We start from the raw sequence: 22,279 nt of genomic DNA on the forward strand, positions 1-22,279 counted from the left end.
TTATTTTAAAATGTACATAGTTTATTTAATTTAAGATACATTTTGTTAAACGGAAAGGGGACGGGTCAGAACGCTTCTATAGTGGGCAGGGCTTGTTGGTGTTTGACCAATAAGCAGTCAGGACGACTTCTTAAATTTTTCCGGGGCAACCAGCTGCTGTGTGTGTTGTGTTGTTCTGTTTTATTTATTTATATATTTTACTATTGTTTAATATTTTTACTATTGTTGTCAAGCTCTAAAAACGCGTATAGAGTTTAACTTTCGGTTGTATTTTTAATTTATTCTGTTTAACCGCCGGTTATTTCGGAATGTTGTTGGAGGACGTGAGGAAGCTGAAGGTGGCCGAGCTGCGGGCCAGCCTGCGCGAGCGTGGACTCGACTCCAGAGGGCTGAAGGCTGAGCTTGTGGATCGCCTGCTGTCAGCCATTAACACTACACAACATGAACAAAGTGCAGATTTAAAGCATTTAGACTCTCAGACTGTAGAGGAAACATGTCAGGCTGAGGTGGCACCTGAGACAGCTTTAAGAGACAGGGTGCTAACCCTGGAGCAAAACCAATCACGTGTAGGAGATCAAATCTGGACAGAAACGCGGTGTTTTGTCGATCAGAGCACACAGACAGAGAATGATTCAGCAGTCTGCTCCAGGTGTAAGAACAGAGAAGAAGAAGAAAAAGCAGTGCAGCTCAAAGCCCAGGGTGTCCTCAACAGCTCTGATGTCCATCAGGAGACAATCCAGTCCACACCATTGTACACCAGTCCTCAGTGTAAGGAAATTTTTAGATCATGCATAAACCTTTATCAGTTATGTTTATTTATATGTTTATTTACTATTGCATAGTATTGTACGAGGTGGTATCAAAAGGTTTCGTGAAACACGCCAACAGACGGCAGCACCAGGCTGCACGTACCGTCACAGGGACCTTCATAAGTCAGTTTGCCAAAAGACATTGTTCTGTTGCACATCAAGAGCTGACCATCTGCATTACCGTACTATGTCCACTCTTTCATCATGGATGCCAAGTTAGAAAAAAATCTTCGTCTTACGGCTATTCCCTTTCAGGCGTCGCCACAGCGAATCATCTGCCTCCACCTAACCCTATCCTCTGCATCCATAAATCTCCTCTTTGGTCTTCCTCTAGACCTCCTGCCTGGCAGTTCCAACCTCCGCATCCTTCTATTAATATGCTCACAATTTCTCCTCTGAACATGTCCAAACCACCTCAATCTGGCCTCTCTGACTTTCTCTCCAAAACATCCAACATGGGTTGTCCCTCTGATGAATTCATTCATGATCCTATGTATCCTTGTCACTCCCCAAGAGAACCATAACATCTTCATCTCTGCTACCTCCAACTCTGCCTCCTGTCTTTTCTTCAGTGCCACTGTCTCTAAGCCGTAGAGCATCGCTGGTCTCACCACTGTCTTGAACACCTTTCCTTTCACTCTCGTTGATGCTTTTTTGTCACATAACACACCTGACACTTTTCTCCACCCATTCTAACCTACCTATACCCGTTCTTCTGACACTCTCTGTTGCTCTGGACCGTGGACTCTAAGTACTTAAAGTCCTGCACCTTCTTTACCTCTGCTCTCTGTAGCTTTACCATTCCACTTAGGTTCCTCTCATTCACGCACATGTATTTGCCAAGTTAGAACAAATAGCAGACATGAAATTCTGCATAAAACTGGGCAAATCTGCCGCAGAGATGTTTGACATGATTCGGCAAGTTTTTACGGGCGAGCTCAATCCCCAAAAATGTCAAATGTTTAACAATTTGTGCATGATGATCCTTAGAGAATGATCCACAACCTGCTGCCATTGTTGCTGTGTCATACGGAACTGTCCAGGCAATCCTTCTGTGTTGATTTGAACACGTGTCGTGTTGCTGACAAGTTTGTCTCCAAGTTGCTGACCCAGGAGCAGATGGAACATCATGTCGCAGTCTGCCAAGAACTCTGTCAGCATGCCATGGATGATCTGTCCTTCCTGTCGAGGATCATTACTGGTGATAAAACTTGGGTGTACAGCTACAACCCTGAGATGAAGCAACAGTCTTTTGACAGTGAAAGAGCCTATCATCTCCATGACTGAAAAGGCGAGGCAGGTCCACACCTTGATCGGCATTGTGCATCAAGAATTTGTCTCCAGTGGCAAGATCAGGTTTTAATGTTTTGTTTTTTTGTTTTTTTTTTATAAAAGGTTCCAGTCTGTGGAGTTTGCATGTTCTTGACATGCTCAATGGGCTTCCTTGTGCTTCTTCAGTTTCTTCCCACATTCCAAAGACATGCCTTCTACACTGAGAGAGAGAGAGAGAAAGAGAGTGTGGTGTAAAAAACGGTGTCCTCAGCAATGTATCTTCCCCTTACAACAATGATCAGAGGCATTAAGTCATATTTCACTGAATGCCAAATCAATGAATCAAATAGTTGATATACTGTTTCCATGCACACTTATATAAATGTAATGTAATGTAAAATTACTAATCATAGCCTGTGTGATTTTCTTCGCCTAGTGTAAAGTCACCCTCATTACGCCACCACTCACCAGGCTATTTCTGTAGCACATAAAACACTTCTCTGGATTTCAGTGTGTCATGCGTTGCTGCAAGTTCAGCTAGGTTTAGACTGTGGAACAACCACAGTGTGAAGATTAGTTTTTCACATTGTATGAAATGATACCTGTATTACATTGCCTGAGCAAAATCACACATGAAGATTTAGCTTTGATTACAGCACACAATGTGGTGCACAGCTCATGTGTAAAAATGGTTCTTCATGTTCCCAGAACCACTTTTTCACACTCTGAGCTCTGATCATAACAGTGACTCCAGAGGCTTGTACACTGGGCACTATGCATGATGATTGCATCGCTTCATGCGTTTCCTTTCTCACCCTGATGCATCGATTGCTCTGGAATAGGCTCCATCTGGACTCATCAGACCAAATGACCTTTTTCCAAAGTGCAATCTTTATGCTCCCTAGTAAATTGAAGCCTTTTTTTTATTAGTCTCAGTAACAAGAGGTTTTTCTTATGGCCACACAGCTGTTTAGTCCCAACCCTGTTCGTTCTCATCATATTATTTGTATAGAAATGCTCTGACTTATACCAAACATCTTTTTTTTTTTTTCTTGTAGATTTTTCGACCATGCCACTTCAAGTGTTCACAAAACCATTCATGATTTTTTTTACCCCCAGACTACATTTCACAAAGTTGACCTTTCAGCATTATCCTTCCAGGTTTTGATCATGTGTTGAAGGTTTCTCAATCCAGTTCCAGTAATTTCAAATCTCCCTAGTTGTTTTCTTTTCTTAAGTCAGCCCAATCATTTTACCCTTCTAGAATGACAACCTTTTATTTTTGGTTGTGCAGTGTATATTGTCTACATTAAAGTAAGAATATTTTTTTTTGCTCTCACTGATTATAATCATCACCTTTCACGTTTCACAACTGATGCTCCTGTATTTAATTTAATTTTTTATGCCGGTGTGTCCATTTTGTGCTGTCATAAGTCATCTTCCTATGAGTCGCTTTTGGACGAGTTCTACTACAGCTGGCTTTAGTTCTGTGGTTGAGATGAGAAATAGTTTGATACCAGACCAATGTGGTCAGCAGTAGTCCTGTGGTCAGTTACTGGCACTAGTGAAGGAAGTGTTTAAGGGCAGTTTTAATAGTGCTCATTGAAATAAGCTATTGTTTCTCATTCTGCATCTAAAAAAGTAAGTATATAAGATAAAGTGGGCTAAAGATTAGGAGTGTGCAGTGCAGTGTGCTCCACCTACAAGGTGTGAGTTTCAGTGCTGTGAATAATCCACCTCCCATTTAAGATCTGTTAAGTGGTTCTCCATTTCAGTTGACGGACAGGGTAGAGGGGTGCAAATGAGAAATACTGCACCTACAGTGCGACCTTAGATGTGAGACGCGTCTGATAAAATGAAAAACCATGATGTAAAGAGATTCTGTCATGTCTGCCATTTCCCACAGCTCCTCACATGGCAGCTGTCATAGAGGAGACAGGAACAGAACAGCAGGACGAGCCTAGGAATGTCAGCTCGCCCACGCCCCACGCAGAGAGGAGCCGGGATTATTATGAGTTTAAAGAGGAGATTCAATATAAGAGGTATAACTGGAAAGATCTTCTCAGCCGTCTATATTTACTTGCAATTGTTCATGTTAATGTCAATGATTTTTTTTTTTTTTTTTTTTATTATAACCGCTGTACTGTTTTTGTCATCAGAGCCAAAACACCAGAGCCTTCTCCTGCAGGTGAGGATGAGATGGACATCGATGATGACACAGTTCGTCTAGATCCATGTGAGTTTCAATTTAAGAGTCGCCATGGGATTATATATTATACATTATTTGTGTTGTCGTAATGATGTAATAAAACAGTTTGATTATTTATTTATTTAAATGTCCCTGAGCTATTGATCCATTTTGATTAAGCCTTTAAAAGTAATGAATAAAAGAACTATAAGTTTGTTAGTTGTTTGAGGTATCTTCAAATCAAAACGGAACTTGTGATGAATTTTTCTCGTGAATGAAGCTGTAAAACCGACTTCAAGCACAGTACGGTGATGAGACTCTTAACCACAGTAAAGCATTTGAATGGTGCAAACGTTTTAAAAAAGTCCATTTCCATGAGCATTCAGCGACTGGAAGGCCTGATCTGACATCTGTCTGTGGGAACTGCACACACACTCATTCACCAGCACCATTTGCACATTAAGGGAACTAGACTGGGAGTTATTGAGCTTTTGACTATTGATTTTTTAGGTCTTGACAAACATGAGTGTCCACAGACTTATTGATAGAAAATTAAGCATCATGTAACTGGAAGGAGTATGTGTGCTTCAGGTGATCTGCATGCGTTGCTCATCTTCATGACCTTGTAAATGGTAATGTTGTGTTTTTTTTTGGTTTGTTTTCTTTGTTTTTAAAGACAACAGCGACCTGCATTTTGAAGTGGGTACAGATGGGAGCAGCGGTCAGCCTTTACTCAGTGAGAAGTTTCCTCTGCTGCATTCAGGGTGTAGAGTGACTCATGGCTTTACTCGGGGAAAAGTAGGATTCGAAGTTAAGGTGGGATTTTTAGGTCTTGACAAAGTAAAACACCTTAGAATTCCAGTTAAATATTGAATAATATTTAGCATATACAAATTGTTAGGTAGTGAGAGATTGGGAGTGGGCCTGGGCAAGAGTTGTTAACGTTATATAAGCATTCTAAGTACTTTCATAACTCTAACCTGACAGTAATCAATAGTTCATTGGATGTTCAAATGGATTTGTGTACCATGTTTCTTTTCACATATGCTGTCATGATATTTGGATATCAAGATGTGTATATATTTATATCTTTAGAAATTGTCGCAATTTGATATTTCTGCTATTTTTCTTACCGCTAATCTGGAAAAAGGGATTGATATTCAGCTTTTTCAGTCTTGCTGGTTTGTGGCTTTTTCTCTGTAGTATGTGAAGAGATTGTCAGCAGCTACAGTGACAGCTGTCGACCCTGAGCCTTATGTCCTCAGAGTGGGCTGGTCTTTGGACGGCTCCAGCCTTCAGCTTGGTAAAAAAAAAAAAAAAAAACTTTCTTTTTTGCTTCACTGTCAACAGTAAGAGGCGCTTGGCAGATGATGCCTAAACCTTGTAACTGTTGATTTCTGCAGTCTGTCAAACTTCTAGTTATATTTGTGTGTCTCAGGAGAGGAAGAGCTCTCGTATGGATTTGATGGATCAGGCAAAGCAGTGACACGGGGAAAGATGGAAGAATTTGGCGAGCCGTTTTCAGAAGGCGATGTCATCGGCTGCTATGCGGTATGATGTACAGTAAAGAGTAATGCAACACTAAGAACTAGATCCTATGTAGATCAGTGTAGTCTTCCCAATCAACCAAAATTCAGGTTTTTACTTAAATTGTGGTGGATTTAGTTTTTTCACCAAACCCAAATTATACATGATGCATTAGTGCTAAAATTGCATGTTAATGCTTACTGTTTGTCAAAGGATCTACGATCCTCTACATAAATTAAAGGCAAGGCAATTTTATTTGTAAAGCACATTTCATACACAATGGTAATTCAAAGTGCTTTACATAAAAGAAAAGAAAATAATCATAACTTTTTAAACTATTTCAATAAAACAATTAAAAATAGAAGATGTTATACATAAAATACAGTGCAGTCAGTTTGGACACAGCACAGTGCTCATTCAATAAATGCACAGCTAAACAAATGAGTTTTGAGTCTAAAAGAATGGTTTCGTCTGTACATTGGACAAAACTCGCTCTTTTTTAATGATATTACATTTATACATTGTAGGACCCAAAACCAGTCTCAAACAATTGTCTGTTTGTGTGTAGGTTTGTATATCTCTCTAGGTGATTTTGTCACAGCATCACATAAAACTGGCTAGACAGAATTTAATACAATTGTGACATAAATCTGCGGCATAAATAAAATCAAAATTTTTGAAGTTTTGAGGCCGAATACATCACAGCAGCCAGTGTCTTTTTGGACGAACATAGTGCTTTTTCCCCTTGAGGTGGGACTGGCTATACACGTCACTCAACAGAGCCAATGAACATGAAAGTTTAACATAAATTTATAGCATGGGGAAGACGTAGAAACGACCATAATGTTCTTAGGAAACAGAAATGAATGCATGACACAGCATGGCTTACACTGAAAAAGGAAAATACATTATAAAAACTGAACATTCAAAGATGAATGGAAAGCTCAATGTATGCTTATTCTTGCTGCTGGATTTTTAAAAACAGTTTGACGCATATGTTCTGAAGACGTAGTGATAATAAAAAGCAGTCATGTGGAGCGCCACTTTAAGATAAAACATGGGTCATTAGAGCAAATGTATCCATAGCAGTCCAAGGTAAGGGCGTGTGTAAAAAAAAAAAATAATAAAAAAATAAAATAAAATAAAAATCTGGAATTACAGCATACTATTATGTCCTAAAATCAAAATGTTGAGTAAAAGTGACTTTATGAACAGTTACAGTATGCGCCAAATTTAATAATTTATTGGAAGAGTATTTGGCTGACGCGTGCAACTTGGTGTAAACAAGGCGTAAAAAATACGCAACCTTACAAAATTGTATTTCTTTGTATCAATAAGACAGGCATGTATGTGTGCTTCATGTGAGCTAAAAATATCTCAGAATGCACATGTCAAACATTGAGGCAGAAGGGCTACAACAGCAAAATGACATGTCAGTTTCACTTCTGTCATCCAAGAAAAACAGAAAGCCGAGGCAGCAGTGGGCACAGGATCACCACAACTAGACAGTTAAGGGCTAACAACTGTAAATCTTGATTAATGCTGAGACACACTGATGGTAGGGTCAGAATTTGGCTAGAATCCATGGAATTAACCTGCCTTGTGTCAACAGTCCAGGGTGGGAAAGGTGAGGTAATGGTGTGGGGAGTGTTTTCTTGGACCACCCTAATAAAGTGCTTTGTTTTTTCACTTTCAAAAAAAACACTTTCAGATTAGTTTCTAATTTAAATGTCCCCTTTTTTTCCCTAGTTCATCAGTGACAGTGGGGAAACCGAATTATCTTTTTCCAAAAATGGCCGATTCCTCGGGGTGGCGTTTCAACTCGCTGACGTCACCCTCGCGGGTCGTGCTCTCTACCCACACGTCCTGTGCAAAAACTGCTCTGTTTCCTTAAACCTGGACTCTCAGGGTGGGACATGGTATCCCGGACCTCCTGGATACTGCCCATTACCAGAGCTTGTATCTGTACATCGAACTCAAGCTCCACTTCCTCCATCACATAGGAAAGACTGCGAGGTATGTTTTCTGTAATTCTATTTAGCTTTAGCTCTTTCACTAAAATCATGTAAGAAAGTAAACGATTCAGGTTTTCCAGATCATTTTATTGCTTTTCCATTTCCATTCCCTCTCATGTTCAGGTGCTAATGATGGTCGGCATGCCAGGCTCTGGAAAGAGCCACTGGGCTGAAAACCACATCGCCAAGAACCCGGAGAAACGTTACAATGTGCTGAGCACAAACTCCATCCTTCACTGCATGAGGGTGAGCACAAATCAGAAATGACACTAAAGGATTGCAGTTGCTTTGTTTTGTCTAATGTCAGTAAGTGTTTACCTGCACCATAGTTTCCAATCTTCACTCTTTATCAGATTGACACAGTTACTGTATCTGACATACAGTAAGTCCCTGACATATTAACGAAGATCCGACCCAGAAGCATGTTTGTAAGTCAGATTCGTTTGTAAGTCTGACAGAATGAGTCTTGTATACCTTTGACACAAATGTACGATGTAAAACACAAATACAGATTAGGTGTTTTGGTTCTGCATTATACTCTTGCGAGACTGCGCCTTTAAATCACGAGGGTAATCCCAGTGACTAAGATGGGTCTCGTTTAAAGGCAGCCCTGGAGGTTTACTGCATGCTTGAATGGACGCCATTTTGTCTCAGAGCTGTTTTGGCCTGTGAACTCTGTCTCCTTGACGATTATCTGAAATTAGGATTATTCACCATCAGGATAGCTTTACAGGACAACCATTTTCTATCATTATGCTTCTGGACTGATTCATTGAAACCAGTAAGGTCAGCACATTTCTCCTGCAACCCCACACGCACACAAATACAATATACCAGACTTAATTCATTTTATAAATTTAATTACACACTGAAAACATTGTATTCATGTATTTAATGTACTTAATTGTTAATATTGGTATCTGGTGCACTGCAGTTTTTAATTTTTTTTTTTTTTAACACAATTTGTTTACATCTACAAATGTTTGTAGATCTGCGGTCCGTTTGTATCTGCAGAAATTCAAAACTCGGTGTTCGTAAATTGGGGACTTATTGTAGTTGTGTGAACTGCATGCCATCATTTAATATAAAGGCTTTGCTTGTCAGTTTTTTTTAATGCAATCCAATAGTCACCTAAATCTTATTCCAGTAATTACTTTATTAAATGCACCCACTAGCCACTGCAATTTGAACACTATGTACTCCTACACATTCATATTTATACACTTATCTAATCAGCCAATCATGTGGCGGCAGTGCATGGCATGAAATCATGCAGATACAGTTCAGCAGGTTTCAGGTAATGTTGACATTCTACATCAGAATCTGTGCTGATCCTTGAAGTGGATGAGCTACAACAGAAGACCACACCAGGTTCCAATCCTGTCGACCAAGAACATGACTCCGAGTCTATAACGTGCACAGGCTTACCTAAACTGGACAGTTGAAGATTAGAAGAAGAAAACAAATATGTCCTTAATCCAGGCTATTGGTGTTTTGTGTGTGTAGCTGCCGAACCCAGAACACAAGAATCTGTTGCTGCAACAGGCCACACAGTGTCTTACACAACTCATCAGAATAGCAGCAACCAAGAGGAGGAACTTCATCCTGGACCAGGTGTGTGTGACTGTTATGTGCCGTATACACAGATGCCGTGCTGCCTTAGAACGACTTATGCAACCCTGCCTTGCTGCTTAATTTCCTCTTCACCTAGGCGAACATTTACCCATCTGCTCAAAGGCACAAGCTGCTGAGTTTTTCCGGTTATCACAGAAAGGCGGTGGTACTCGTCCCATCGGATGAGGAGTGGAAGAGACGTCTGCAGCAGAAAGCTCAGAGGGAGGGTGCAGTGCTGCCTGAAATATCACTTTTAAAAAGCAAAGGTCAGTTCACACATACCCTTTTACCTTTTAATGTGCTTTCCATCTAACTCTCAAGGCCATGCCCTGATAGATTAGTTTTTTGTGCTTGCTTTGCAATAACATGCCTGATTTAACTCTAGTAAGGAAGTACTGCCCTGGACCATGCTACTGATTTCTGGGGTGGAGAAATAATGCTAAATGCAGTTATAAGAGTAAAACTTACTCTTATTTCTCTCTAAAATCCGCGGCTACACTAATGCACTTATCCTAGCATTTCACTATGGCACAGATACCATCCAGGCAGAAAGTTCTCTCAAAACGCCACTTCACGTCTGAACGCTGGCCTCCCAAGAACTCCTGTAATGGAACAAACTAGCGGTGAATTCGTGGAGGTTATTACTGTGAGGTAAATACTCTAAAGGAAAATGCTATGAGGTGTGTTCAAGTCAAATCAGGACTTTTGATTGTGCAGAATAACAGAACACAGTTAAGCAAGTAAAAATTACATTTTATTTCTCTATATAAACCCCCTCCTACACTAATGCACTTTACTAGTGCTTCAATTCTATCCAGGTAAAAGACGTTTTCTCAGTATAAAGGAGCCATGATTGGACTGCCAGCTTCATTTCTAAAACGCTGGCTTCTCAGGAACTCCTTTAATGGCCCAAACAGGTAGAAATGTCTTGGAGTGAGGTCAGGACTGTACAGAGGACGTGGCAATAACTCCCAGCCTAGTTCCTGTAACGTGAAAGTGGTGCTGGTGAGTGATTGTGTGTAGAGTTGGTGACAAGTTATTCATAGATTTTCAAGTATCAGGTGTTCTACTCGCTGATTTGTTCACAAGAACAAAGGACATATGGCTTTTTTTTTTTACATTAGCAATGTTAAAATGTTTTACTGCAGTTAAGAGTCTTATCACTGTAGTGTGCTTGAATATATTATATGCATATTATTCTAAAATTTTTACAAAGCAGCTTCGCATCAATAAAAATTCTGAATATAATTAATAAAAAAAAAAAAAAATACAGTTATAGCTTTATCAGTTTATCCCTAATAAATTTCTAAACTAGTATCTTACTCACTCATCTTCTATACCACTTTATCCTGTATTTAGGGACCAGGGGACTTGGAGCCTATCCCAGGAGACTTAGGGCACGAGGCAGGGTACACCCTGGACAGGGTACTAGTGTCTTATTGCTTTAAAAAAAAATGCATTTAAGTTTTAATAACCTGAGATTGGCATTGATTAATTTAGATGGTAATGGATCTGTAATGGCATGTAGCCAAAGACATATAAACATTTGCCCTACATTTGTTTTAAAATTCTTGTTGCATAAAATGTAAGCTTTCTGAAAAATTCTTGCAGTGCTCCATAAACAAACAAGTCAGATAAATTGGAATAGAATAGAAGTAAGGGATGAGCAAAAACACAAGAACATAATCATAAAAAAAAACATCTATATGATCCACAAAATAAATAAGTAGTAAACAAGTCTATTGAGCTATACAATATGATATATGAACTGTAGGAACAGCGGCGATCTATGAAGATAACAGTAAGGTAATGTGTAAGTGTACTATCTTCACTTTCTGTTCTCATAAATCACACAAAGCTGTGAAAAGACGAAATGTATATTATTTTCTTTACTCACATTGTTTTTGTAGCTCAACTTTACATTGCATACAGTCCTATAAATTCAGATTTTTTCCCCTAAGAACTATAAAAGACACAATACATTTAAAAATGTAACTTTAACCAAAAATCTGGTTATATGTGTATAAAGAAATATGGACTATTGGACTACATTTTACCACAACTGCAAAAGGTTACAGGACTTTCTCCGGGTTACTGGTTAGTGCTTCCTTTGAGACAAGAGCTTCTTGAACTGCTGCAACCACACAGATGGGAAGGGGTATTAAGCATAGACACACATGATTGCACACCCGACCCCCTGAGAACTTCCAGCTACGGATGATTGTAGAGGAATTTGAATTTAAAATCACCACGTAGCATATAAAAGATTTTAACTGAACTCTTTACATGAACACTGATCTGATTTAAATGTGCTTTTACATGCATCAAAGCATGTAAACAAATCAAAATTTTTTCATGTACAAAGTGGTTCTGCTCCCTGTAAAGTGTTTAATTGTAATTAGCTAAATATCTCATAAAAAACTTTGAGCCAAGGCTCACAGTCTTTTTTGATTGATCACACCTTCTGCGTTATGATTGGTTACAAGAATTCAGTTTCGTCTATGATTGGTTAGATGTGAAATGGCCAGGCAATCAGGGCCTCTTCCTCAGCCAATGATTGAGTAAATGTAAGTCTGAGGTAAAGACTGATGGGGGAGAGTTTACTGATTGGAAATGAAAGCTAAATTTCCTTTCTGTAAACTAGTGTTGATTTGGTCAGCTATTTTAAATTTTAGTCCTAGTCCTGGGATGAGTGTCCCTGTTAGGATAAGATTGACCAAATATGATAAATATTTTTGTTTAGTCAAGTTATAGTCGATTAAAAGTCTGGACATTTTAGTCTAGTTTTAGTCAGAGGAACCTTTTAAGTATTTTAGTCTAGACAACATTTTAGCAATAAGATTATTAATTTACCCTACAGCCAGTCTAGTCAAAACAATTTTTTTAAGGTTTTTCACAAAATAATTATCTTAACATTCAAAATGTATGCTTTTATCTTTCTTTTAACAATAAACATGTATAACAATTATATATATATATATATATATATATATATATATATGTGTGTTTATTGTGGAACTGTGCAAAAGTTTGGGCACCCTACATAACATACATATTTACAGTAGTAACACCTCCTCTGACCGATATTACAGCTTGCAAACGCTTTTTATAGCCAGCTAAAAGTCTTTTAATTCTTGTACTTGGGATTTTCTTCCATTTTTCCTTGCAAAAGGCTTCTAGTTCTGTAATATTCTTTGGTCGACTTGCATGCACAAATTGTTTAAGATCTACCCACAAATTTTCAAATGCTGTTTAAATCTGGGGACTGTGGAAACCTATATCTTGCGTCTCTTGAGGTAATCCATTGTGGATTTCGAGGTATGTTTAGGATCATTGCCCTGTTAAAGAACCCATCCTTTTTTTCAGCTTTACCTTTATATATTGTGATATACTGTGTGATATTTGCTTCCAGAATTTGCTGGTGTTTAGTGGAATCCATTCTTCCCTTCACCGTGCAATGTTTCCTGTGCCACTGGCTGCAACACAACCCCAAAGCATGATAGATCCACCCCCATGCTTAATAGTTGGCAAGGTCTTCTTTTCATGAAACGTTGCTCCTTTTTTTCTCTAAACATGTCTTTGCTGATTGTGGCCAAAGAGTTCTATTTTAACTTCATTAGCCCACAACACTGGTTTCCAAAACGCATCAGGCTTCTGTAGATGCTCTGTTGCATAATTTTGACGTTAGTTGGGACGCAGGTACGGTTTTCTTCTGCTGACTCTTCCATGAAGGTTTTGTCTGTGCAAACATTGCTGCACAGTGGAACGGTGCACCACCACTCCTGGTGTTGGTTTTTTCTTTCTGACCAGCGTACGATCAGTTCTCTCTTTGAGAGTTTTTTGGTTTTCCAGATCTCATCTTGGAAAACCAAAAACTCATCTGTGACCTCCACAGTTCCCCTGAACTGCCATCTCTTAATTACATTTCTCACTATGGAAACTGCAAGCTGACAATGCTTGCTATCTTCTTGTAGCCTTCTCCTGCATTGTGGGCATCAATAACTTTCGTTTTCAGAGTCTTAAGCGGCTGCTTAGAGGAACCCATGGTTGTTGAGTTCCCGCAAGTGTGTGCACAAGGTTTAGGGGTCTAAGTATTTGTAAAGCGTTGAAATTGGCATTAACTAATGAATGGCTAAACTTTTGCATAAGACTGGATATGTGTATATATGAATTTCCACACTAGGAGGGATGCTCCTATGGGTCACAATCATTTGCTAACCTATTAGCTTAATGTGTTTGGCAACGGTTTAATTATGAAATACAATTACATACATCACATCATAATTATCTTAACATGTGGTAACATAATAATCACAAAGAGCCTGTAAAACTGAGTGATTATTGGTGCCTTGGTGCATCTCTTCGGTTTGTGGTATCTTTCCCAGCAATTGTGTGACCACACTGTTTTTCCTATTACTAACGGTACACATCAGCTTTTTTTCTCCGGTTCAATATAAAGAAAATGGGACCAAATATCGTCTCTTCTCTTTCACCCAAATAATACTGCTGTCATGACGAAGAGCTAAAGATGACTGAGCTTGTAACGTCTGGTCACTGAGCGTGCAAACTACTCCTGATATGACGCATGCTGTGACCTGGGAAGCACTGCTGCTCTTGCCATAATAAATGAACACCGTATCACGGTGGATTGTGACAGAAATTATATGTTGACAAAAATAGACAGATGTTTTGTGAGTTACATTTTTTTAACCCATATTTAGTTTCATCTTTTTTCGTCAACAATATTGCATGCTGATTTCGTCACTGTTCATTGATATTCCTACTGTCTCGTTATTGTCTCGTCTTAGTCACAGAAATAAATGGTTAAATATTTTTCGTCATTATTTTTGTTGACGAAAATAACACTACTGTTAACTCGAGTCACCTAACGTTAGCACCACAGTGGGTTAACATGTACAGAAAGAATATATGAGGGTGACTCAAAAATTTTCCGCACTCTGGCTGTAGAATTTGTTTTTTATTTACGAAATACGAATACATCATTTTTGACAATCTCCTTGCTTTTAAATACACCATTTGTCCATTTGTCAACAAGCTTTCTTATTCACCCAATAAAACAAATTTTAGGCTGAGCCATGAATTCACTGTAAACAGATGAATGTCCGATTGAGCAAGATTAGGACTACGGGGAGGATGCTTTAACGTGTGTTAAAGTGTGGACAGAAGTGTGCAGACGTGCATCGTCATGTGAGATCACAACTGCCTTGGATTGCAGTCCTCTGTGTTGAACTTTTTTTTTTAACTGATAATGTTCCAGTACTGGCCCTTGAGAATCCCAGAAAACTATAAGCATCTATGTTCCAGCTGATGGTAGACTTTTGAACTTTTTCTTTTTGAGGATGTTTCCGTTACATACTCTACTACTCTGTTCAAGAAACTTTTACCTTCCCTTAGAGTACCGGTCCAAATATTGTTTGCAGAGATCCAAGTAAAGAAAGTGTTCAGTAAATAATGTCAACAGGTATACCCTCAGACCAGAAAAACCAATCTCTGCACGCTGCTTTTTTTTTCATGCAAATCACAAGTGAGGCATCCAGTTTTGCTTGCACCATCGCTACAAATGAACTTTTGCATCATGCCCACCCGCACAGCAGTGAGACAGTAGACTTGAACGAAAAGTACTGATAAACTGCGGCTAACAGAAGTTTTAATATAACTGTGATTGTAGATCATTTTTGACTGGATTTGTATTTATTGCAACAAAAGCAAAAATTATCAGATTAAGTGTTTACGTGGCTAATGTTTACACACTGAACGGATTATCAAAGATTTACCCAGATTTGATATTCCTCTGGGCTATTATTCCGATTATTAGGGTCCATTTAAACGCACCTACTCGGGCGAACATACACGATTGGCACAGAATTGGTTATACACAAAACTGATCTTTGATACCAAAGGTTTTTTTCTGTTGTTTCTGCCTACAACACGTCAACTTCTAGAACTGAATGTTCACTTGCTGCCTTGTATATCTCACCCCTTTAACAGTGCCATTGCTAAAAAGAATTCTCAGCTGTTTATTCTCCTTGCAGTGAGTTTCACGCTCCCAGAGCAAGGCGGTCTGCTAGAGGAAGTCCTGTTTGTCGAACTCTGCCAAGAAGAAGCCCAGAAACTCCTCTCGAGCTACAAATTGGAAGCCACACGCCTCCTACCTACACCTGCCAAACGCAAGAGGCACAACAAAGGTCCCCATAAACATCACCCTGATGCACATGGTGAGGGAAAAACCGTACAGAACACAGGATCAGATGATAATCACGTGTGAAACCTAGATTTGTTGCTGCAGTTTAATGATCATCACACAGATGGTCGAAAAAGTAACATCTGCTTTGCCATAATTAGATCCTTGTAATTATTACGTTGTGTTTAATTCTGTTTATTCGTCTGCCAGGATCGAGCCAAAGCCGCAGTCAGTATGCACAGCAGTCACAGTGGGGATGCCATAAACAAAACGTGAGTTTATTCTGCAGCTTATTAGGCCCAATGTCTTGTGCTGTTTACATTGTAAATAACCTACATGCAGTAACTCTTATTTTCTTCTATTCAGGGATGGAACTTTTATGCTTTTTCACAACCTTATGGCTATAACAGTGATCCACAGAGGTACAGAGATTACTATCAGCCCTGCACAGAACAGGTGAATAACTGCATTATTTACATTCACACCATTTACACCTCTCCAGAGTAATGTGGTGTTCAGTTAAAAAAAAAATTATGATGCTCTATTCAGCCATACTAACAAACCGTGCTGGTTAACTTACGTAAAATCTTAATAGATAATAAATTATCTATTTATTTGTATTTTTCGACTATTAATGTATGTTAGCTTGGTAGTAAAGACTTGCACAGTTTAGTTTTTATGACTTTCTTTGTAATTCAGGAAAAAATATATATAAACTTTTTTTCCCTTTCTTTTGCAGTGGAACCTGGCTAACCAGGATCAGAGCTACTATGGCAACCAGAGCTATTATTATGCCAACCAAGCCTTTTGGTAAATCATAACAGCGACCCAATTAAATTATATTTAGGTAGTGGACTTTACTTGGAACAACTGCTTTTGAACTTTGAATCTACAAAGAAGTAAACAAATATTATGGCTCTATGCTGTTGATTTGTACAGAAAGTGTAAAAAAAAATTTTAAAAGCAATTGTTTTATATACATTTTCTACAAAAACACTTCCAACTTCTGTACCACATTCTGATTTTATTACAGTATTCTAAAGTGTGTTTACTTTTAAATCAAAATGCTCAGTGTTTTTTACTGTCTGAACACCTACAATTTTCTTAAATACGTGGAGCGTTCAAGTCAAAACAAGACTGTCATGAATGAATGCGTAAATCTTCAGGTTCATCAACATTTACAGATGATTTTAAGCACAGTACGGAGACCGGACTCTTAGCTGCAGTAAATGGTGCAAACATTTCTAAAAAGGCTCTGTCTGTAAATGATTTGGTTAATTTAAGATATTTCCACATTTGGGACATTCAAGGAGTTCCTGGAAGGCCATCGTTTTAGACATGAGGCATGCAGTCCTTTTGACCTTGATGTTATTGAGGCGCTAGTAAAACACTGGGATAAGGTACACTAGTGGAGCAGGGGATTATATGGAGAAATAAAGGTAGTTTTTACTTTCATAACTGTGTTCTGTTATTCTGCACAATCAAATCTTCCGGTTTAACTTGGCGCCCATGTATATAAATACACTTGCACATATATGACTCATTCAAACAAAATAAATTTTATTAATTTCCATGAACATACAATATATTGTGATTAAAAATAGGTCACATTTGAAGTCTTAATAAATTCATACACCTTTGACAGATTAAGCTCTAAAAATACAATTTTGAATACTGTTTAAATTGAACAGATATCAGACCTTTTACAGTTATAAAAATAAATAACCCATTTGTGGTTTTGGAGCCCTCGTCTGGCCGAAAAGTGAATAACAATCCAGCCTTATTTTCCCTTCTGCCACCTTCACTTTGCAATGGGAAAAAATGTAAACAGAAGCATAAAAACAAAACAAACTTTGCAGTTCCTTAGCATGGCAATGATGTGAATCACAGTATTCTAACATCACTAAAATAATGAATGTTTATTAAAAAAACCTTAACAAGCATTACACCCACACATCATGCTGCCTCTTTAAGACTGGTCAGGTCTCACTAGTTGGTAAAGCAGCACTGCTCCTTTTGAAGATGGACACAGTTCTAACCACAAGGGCACCTTCACATCCAAACTCAGCATCTCCTATAATCAGTACAGTGATTTCAACATGTGTGCATCATTTTTAAAACTTTAGGAAACAGCTTGTGGTAAAGTGTAATTTAATTATATTTAGTATTAAAATATTTAATAGCGTTGGTATATTAATGAATGGCCTCACCGATTGACTCAGAAACACTATGTCTGTAGACTCATGAGCTTCAGGGCCTCCGCGCCAATAAAAATCCTTCACCTCCTCAGTTGTCAAAGAACACCTGTCAGCAAACAATTCCATAATAATTATATATTATTTAAACAAATGTCAGAGTGGGTTAAATCATGTTTGGTGTTTGACATTTGCTTCTTCAGTTCAGGAGTGAAAGACAGTAGTGGAAATTTACAATTAATGAAAGTCTGATTCACCTCAAATCTATTCCATCAAAGAAATTCCTAAAAATAACTGGTGCTTTAATATTTAATTCAATTCCCATTAGTTTTAATTATGTTGTACAGTTCATGTGTAAAAATGATTTCTCATTCTCCCAAAGCCACTCTTTCATAATTTGAGTCCTAGAATGTAGCCGTGCCATCAGGGAGGAAAAGAAATGCATAGATGTGATAACCTGGTCCTTCAGTACATTCAAGTCATCAGCCGACTTTATTTTATTACCTCATAACGTTGCTGAGTCTAAACCTGACCAACTAAAGCAACCACATATCATAACCCTGCCTCCAAAGGCTTGTACCATGTCCACTATGCATGATGGGTTCATGGCTTCATGCACTTCCCTTTTTATCCTGACACACCCAACACCCTGGACTCATCAGACCACATGACGTTTTGGCATTGCTCCAAAGTCCAATCTTTATGCTCAGTTTTTCTGATTATTCTCACTAACAAGTGGTTTTCTTATGGCCACACCGAAGTAGCATAATCCCGTGAGGTTTTTATTACAATGTGTGTGTGTAGAAATTATTTTATTTCACTATTAAACATAGCTGTAATTTATACTGATTTTCTCTTTTTTAATGGTACGACTTCAAGTGTTTAAGTGATCATTATATATTTACAACATTTCCTATTTGAAGGTTCAGCACAATTCTTTTAGGTTTTAATAATAAATTGGAATGTTATTACAGCAGTTCCAATCATTTTAATGATTTATTTTAATTATATGATTAAAGGCAATAATTTAACCCTTCTGACACTGCAACACTGTCCAATTTGGTTGTTCAAAATAGCCAGGATAACTTATTCATGTAGATTCAAGTAGAATTTTCTTAGCTTTAATAGCCATGTAGCTGTGAAAAACATTTACTAGTTGAAGTGAAAAATGTATTCCTTATTAATCCTTTAATGGTAACGTCATATTATTTCTTCCCTTTTTTTTACCTCATGAAAAATTCTGCACTGGGTCGTCCTGCGCTGGTGTGGTTTAACGCTATTCCCATCAAAACAGGTGCGCTGAGAAAGTCCAGTGGAACATTAACCTGCAGAAATTTGATGCTTGTTAAAAATCTTTTCCATTCTGTCTTCAATAAATTAAGAGAAAGTAATAAAATGAATGAAATATTCAGATTCAATTTATTATAATTTATAAATTGTTCTTTTTTTATTATAATATACAACTTTCTTGTTTTAGAGACACAGACTTTTGAATACACTTTTTTTTTCCAATTTCCTTTTATAAAAAGTCCACCAAAAATGTCAGATTTAATGTCACCTTTACCAGAACCCTGTTAAAGGTTTGCATCAGCACTGACCTCTAAATAGATTTTATATGAACAAAATGTTAAACTAATGTTATGTCCAATCTTTATGCTTAGTTTTTCTGTTTATTCTCACTAACAAGTGGTTTGCTTATGTTCGCACAGCTGTGGCATAATCCTGTGAGTTTTCATCACAGTCTGTGGAAATTATCTTATTTCATTATTGGTGTGATTTCTACTGCTGATTTTTTTTTTTTTTTTTTAAGATACGACTTATTTAAGTGATTATATGTTTACCACCACATTTCTTATTTGAAGTTGCTGGTACAGCACATAGCCATCATTCTTATAGCAGTCATTTTAATCGATTATTTTAATTGCATAATTAAAGTAAATAATTTAGCCCTTCAGTTTTCTGGAATTCTCAAGGGCCAGTATTGAAACATTATCTGGAAAAAGGTTCAACAATCGACAGTGCTCGTTACAGTCAGACGCTTATTGAAGAGCTGAAGCCTTCATATTAAACACAGAGGACTGCTATCCAAGGGTGTTGTGATCTTACATGACAGTGCACACACTTCTGCCCACACTGTCGGTATTCTGCAGAAACTTTGTTTTAAGCTGTTAAAGCATCCTCTCTATAGTCCTGATCTTGCCTTCACCTGTTTTCTCCCCTGAAAGCAACTCTACGAGGATAAAGAATCACCGATTCCCTAATAAAGAACTGCAGACAGCTGTGCATCCATGGCTTGCAGCTCAGCCTAAAATATCTTTTAATGAGGGAGCGGGAAAGCTTATTGACAGATAGACAAAGTGTCTTGGAAAGCAATGTCCAAAGATTTGGTATTCGTCTCATCTGAAAGTTAATTTAAATAAATTCTAAAGCTAGAGTGCAGATCAATTTCGACTCACCCTCATACGTTTATTTATCTCGTTCCAAATAATAATGAAAATCTCGCTGTATAAATTCCACACACCTCATCTCTGACCTCAGCGCACACAGATGAGAAGATCTCCGCCACGACAGCTCTCTCGTAGCCCTGCATGAGGTCAACGCTGATGTCGTGCTCACTCATCCCCTGACACACAGCCTGAGGAAATAAACCAACACATCTATTAATTTAGACTTGGTGCGTTCGTTAATTTTAATCTACGTAAAGTGTTAAAGACTATTAAACACCACTGTGCTTGCTCAAGAAAGAAGAGGCAACATGCTCATGCTGTCTATATAATGAAACATTTACCCCTTAATCATCAAGCTTTTCAAATCCAAAGATGACCTACGGGTTATGCATGTATCAAAAACATCCTGTTTCATTCCTTACATCACCTTAGGCTCGGGATGCCCACCGGGTATGTCTAAAAGCCCCGCCGCCTCTGCGACTCTCTGACTCCTTCTCAGCATCACCACATGTCCGTCTGAAGTCAGCAGGACAGCACCGACCCCTAGTGGCTGCGCCAGCAGAGCCTGGGGATCTCCCAGCTCCAGATGTCCACGCTGCTGTAGGTTCACAGCTTCATGTGACCAGTTGGTCCCTAGGAAGTCTTTATAACACGTCAAACCCAGCTGCAATCTGAGGATCACTCCGTTCGCTTCTGAGGGTCTTGCGTCTTTCTGGGGTTCTCCTGAGGCTTGATGACAGCAGCTGCTATTCTCTTTATCTGATGAGGTGTGCGTTTCTGTCAGACATGTGCATTTCTCTCCTTCACTACAGTGTAAAGTAATATGATTTGGTCCTGAATGGTTTCCAAGCTGGTCATCACCCTCGCCTGAGCCTAAGGGGTGTGAGGTAGTTTCTTGAGCCTCAGTGCACAGGAATGGAGATGTCTGAGAAGGTGTGTAGAGCTCTGCTGAGTGCAGTCTGAATTTCGCCCCATTGAAAAGCCATGGTTCTTTGGTCACTCGCTCATTCCACACCGCCTCGATGTGCATCTCGATCTCAGGAACACTTCTGCGGTTGAACCTACACACACAATGTGACATACATTGAACAGCCATAACCACCCTCCTCCTTCACCAATCAAAACAAGCTTCTGACACCTTTCTAGTGGAACCAGAATTAACCCTTTCCTTAATTTGAGCTACACTAGAGCTTCTATTTGATCATGTGCATCAGTGAGCCTTGGCCACACATGACCCTGTTGCCAGTTCACCAGTTTTCCTTTCTTGGATCACTTTTGGTATGTGCTGACTATTGCAGACCAGAAACATCACACAAGAGCATCCTCAAGTTGAGGAAAAGATTACCACACACAGTGCATCAGGACATCAAGGGAACCTACTCAATATTAGGCAGGTGGTCATAATGTCATGTCTGATCAGTGTTAAGTATCTCACATGCATATCTACAGTATTGTTTTTTTTTTACATATGAACAGAGATGTTACCTGTTTGAGATCTCCACTTGTATTTGATGCTCCTTTAAGCCCTGAGCAGGAGCACAGTGCAGCATCACAGACACCTCCGAGTCCATCTCAGTGCTGTGCTGCTTCACAGACACCTCAGAGTCCATCTCAGTGCTGTGCTGCTTCACAGACACCTCAGAGTCCATCTCAGTGCTGTGCTGCTTCACAGACACCTCAGGCTTCTACAAACAGGAAACTGGAGGAAAGCAGAAACATAGATGCAGCCAGACAGTTGGGCCAAGTTGCTAATCACGTTTAACGTTTACACAGCCATGCGTTTCATTTAGAGAAGAAAACAAGCAAATCTGCTGAGATTGAGAGCCAGGCTCAAAAGTTTAGAACCGGCCAACTCGCTAACGTCCAAACTTTTCTGTATCAGCGTCACTTCCGGTTACGACACAGAAAACCTCGGATACGACAAATAAAAACATTAAAATAATATTAAAATAAAAACATTAAAATAATATTAAAATAAAAACGTTTAAATTATATTTCCACATTTTTATT

General features: G+C 38.6%; 2 protein-coding genes across 2 annotated transcripts; one reads left to right on the top strand and one right to left on the bottom strand.

Moving 5' to 3' along the window:
* Positions 1-148: 148 nt before the first annotated feature.
* si:ch211-107m4.1 (heterogeneous nuclear ribonucleoprotein U-like protein 2) lies at positions 149-16,638 on the top strand. Its single transcript, XM_053484070.1, has 14 exons — positions 149-768; positions 3,988-4,123; positions 4,241-4,317; positions 4,946-5,085; positions 5,473-5,572; positions 5,708-5,820; positions 7,546-7,812; positions 7,935-8,057; positions 9,318-9,425; positions 9,523-9,691; positions 15,479-15,661; positions 15,838-15,899; positions 15,994-16,083; positions 16,367-16,638. The coding sequence occupies exons 1-14, from the start codon at positions 309-311 to the stop codon at positions 16,439-16,441; spliced, it is 2,103 nt and encodes a 700-aa protein (XP_053340045.1). The 5' UTR covers positions 149-308; the 3' UTR covers positions 16,442-16,638.
* A 529-nt stretch (positions 16,639-17,167) lies between these two features.
* On the bottom strand, positions 17,168-22,172 carry nudt22 (nudix (nucleoside diphosphate linked moiety X)-type motif 22). The gene is made up of 6 exons (XM_053484083.1): positions 21,755-22,172; positions 20,697-21,330; positions 20,344-20,457; positions 19,050-19,147; positions 17,838-17,931; positions 17,168-17,701 (listed from the first exon to the last, which is right to left on the bottom strand). The coding sequence occupies exons 1-6, from the start codon at positions 21,916-21,918 to the stop codon at positions 17,597-17,599; spliced, it is 1,209 nt and encodes a 402-aa protein (XP_053340058.1). The 5' UTR covers positions 21,919-22,172; the 3' UTR covers positions 17,168-17,596.
* Positions 22,173-22,279: the final 107 nt, after the last annotated feature.

This window comes from Clarias gariepinus, chromosome 2, assembly GCF_024256425.1.
Source record: "Clarias gariepinus isolate MV-2021 ecotype Netherlands chromosome 2, CGAR_prim_01v2, whole genome shotgun sequence".
Classification (NCBI taxonomy): Eukaryota; Metazoa; Chordata; class Actinopteri; order Siluriformes; family Clariidae; genus Clarias; species Clarias gariepinus.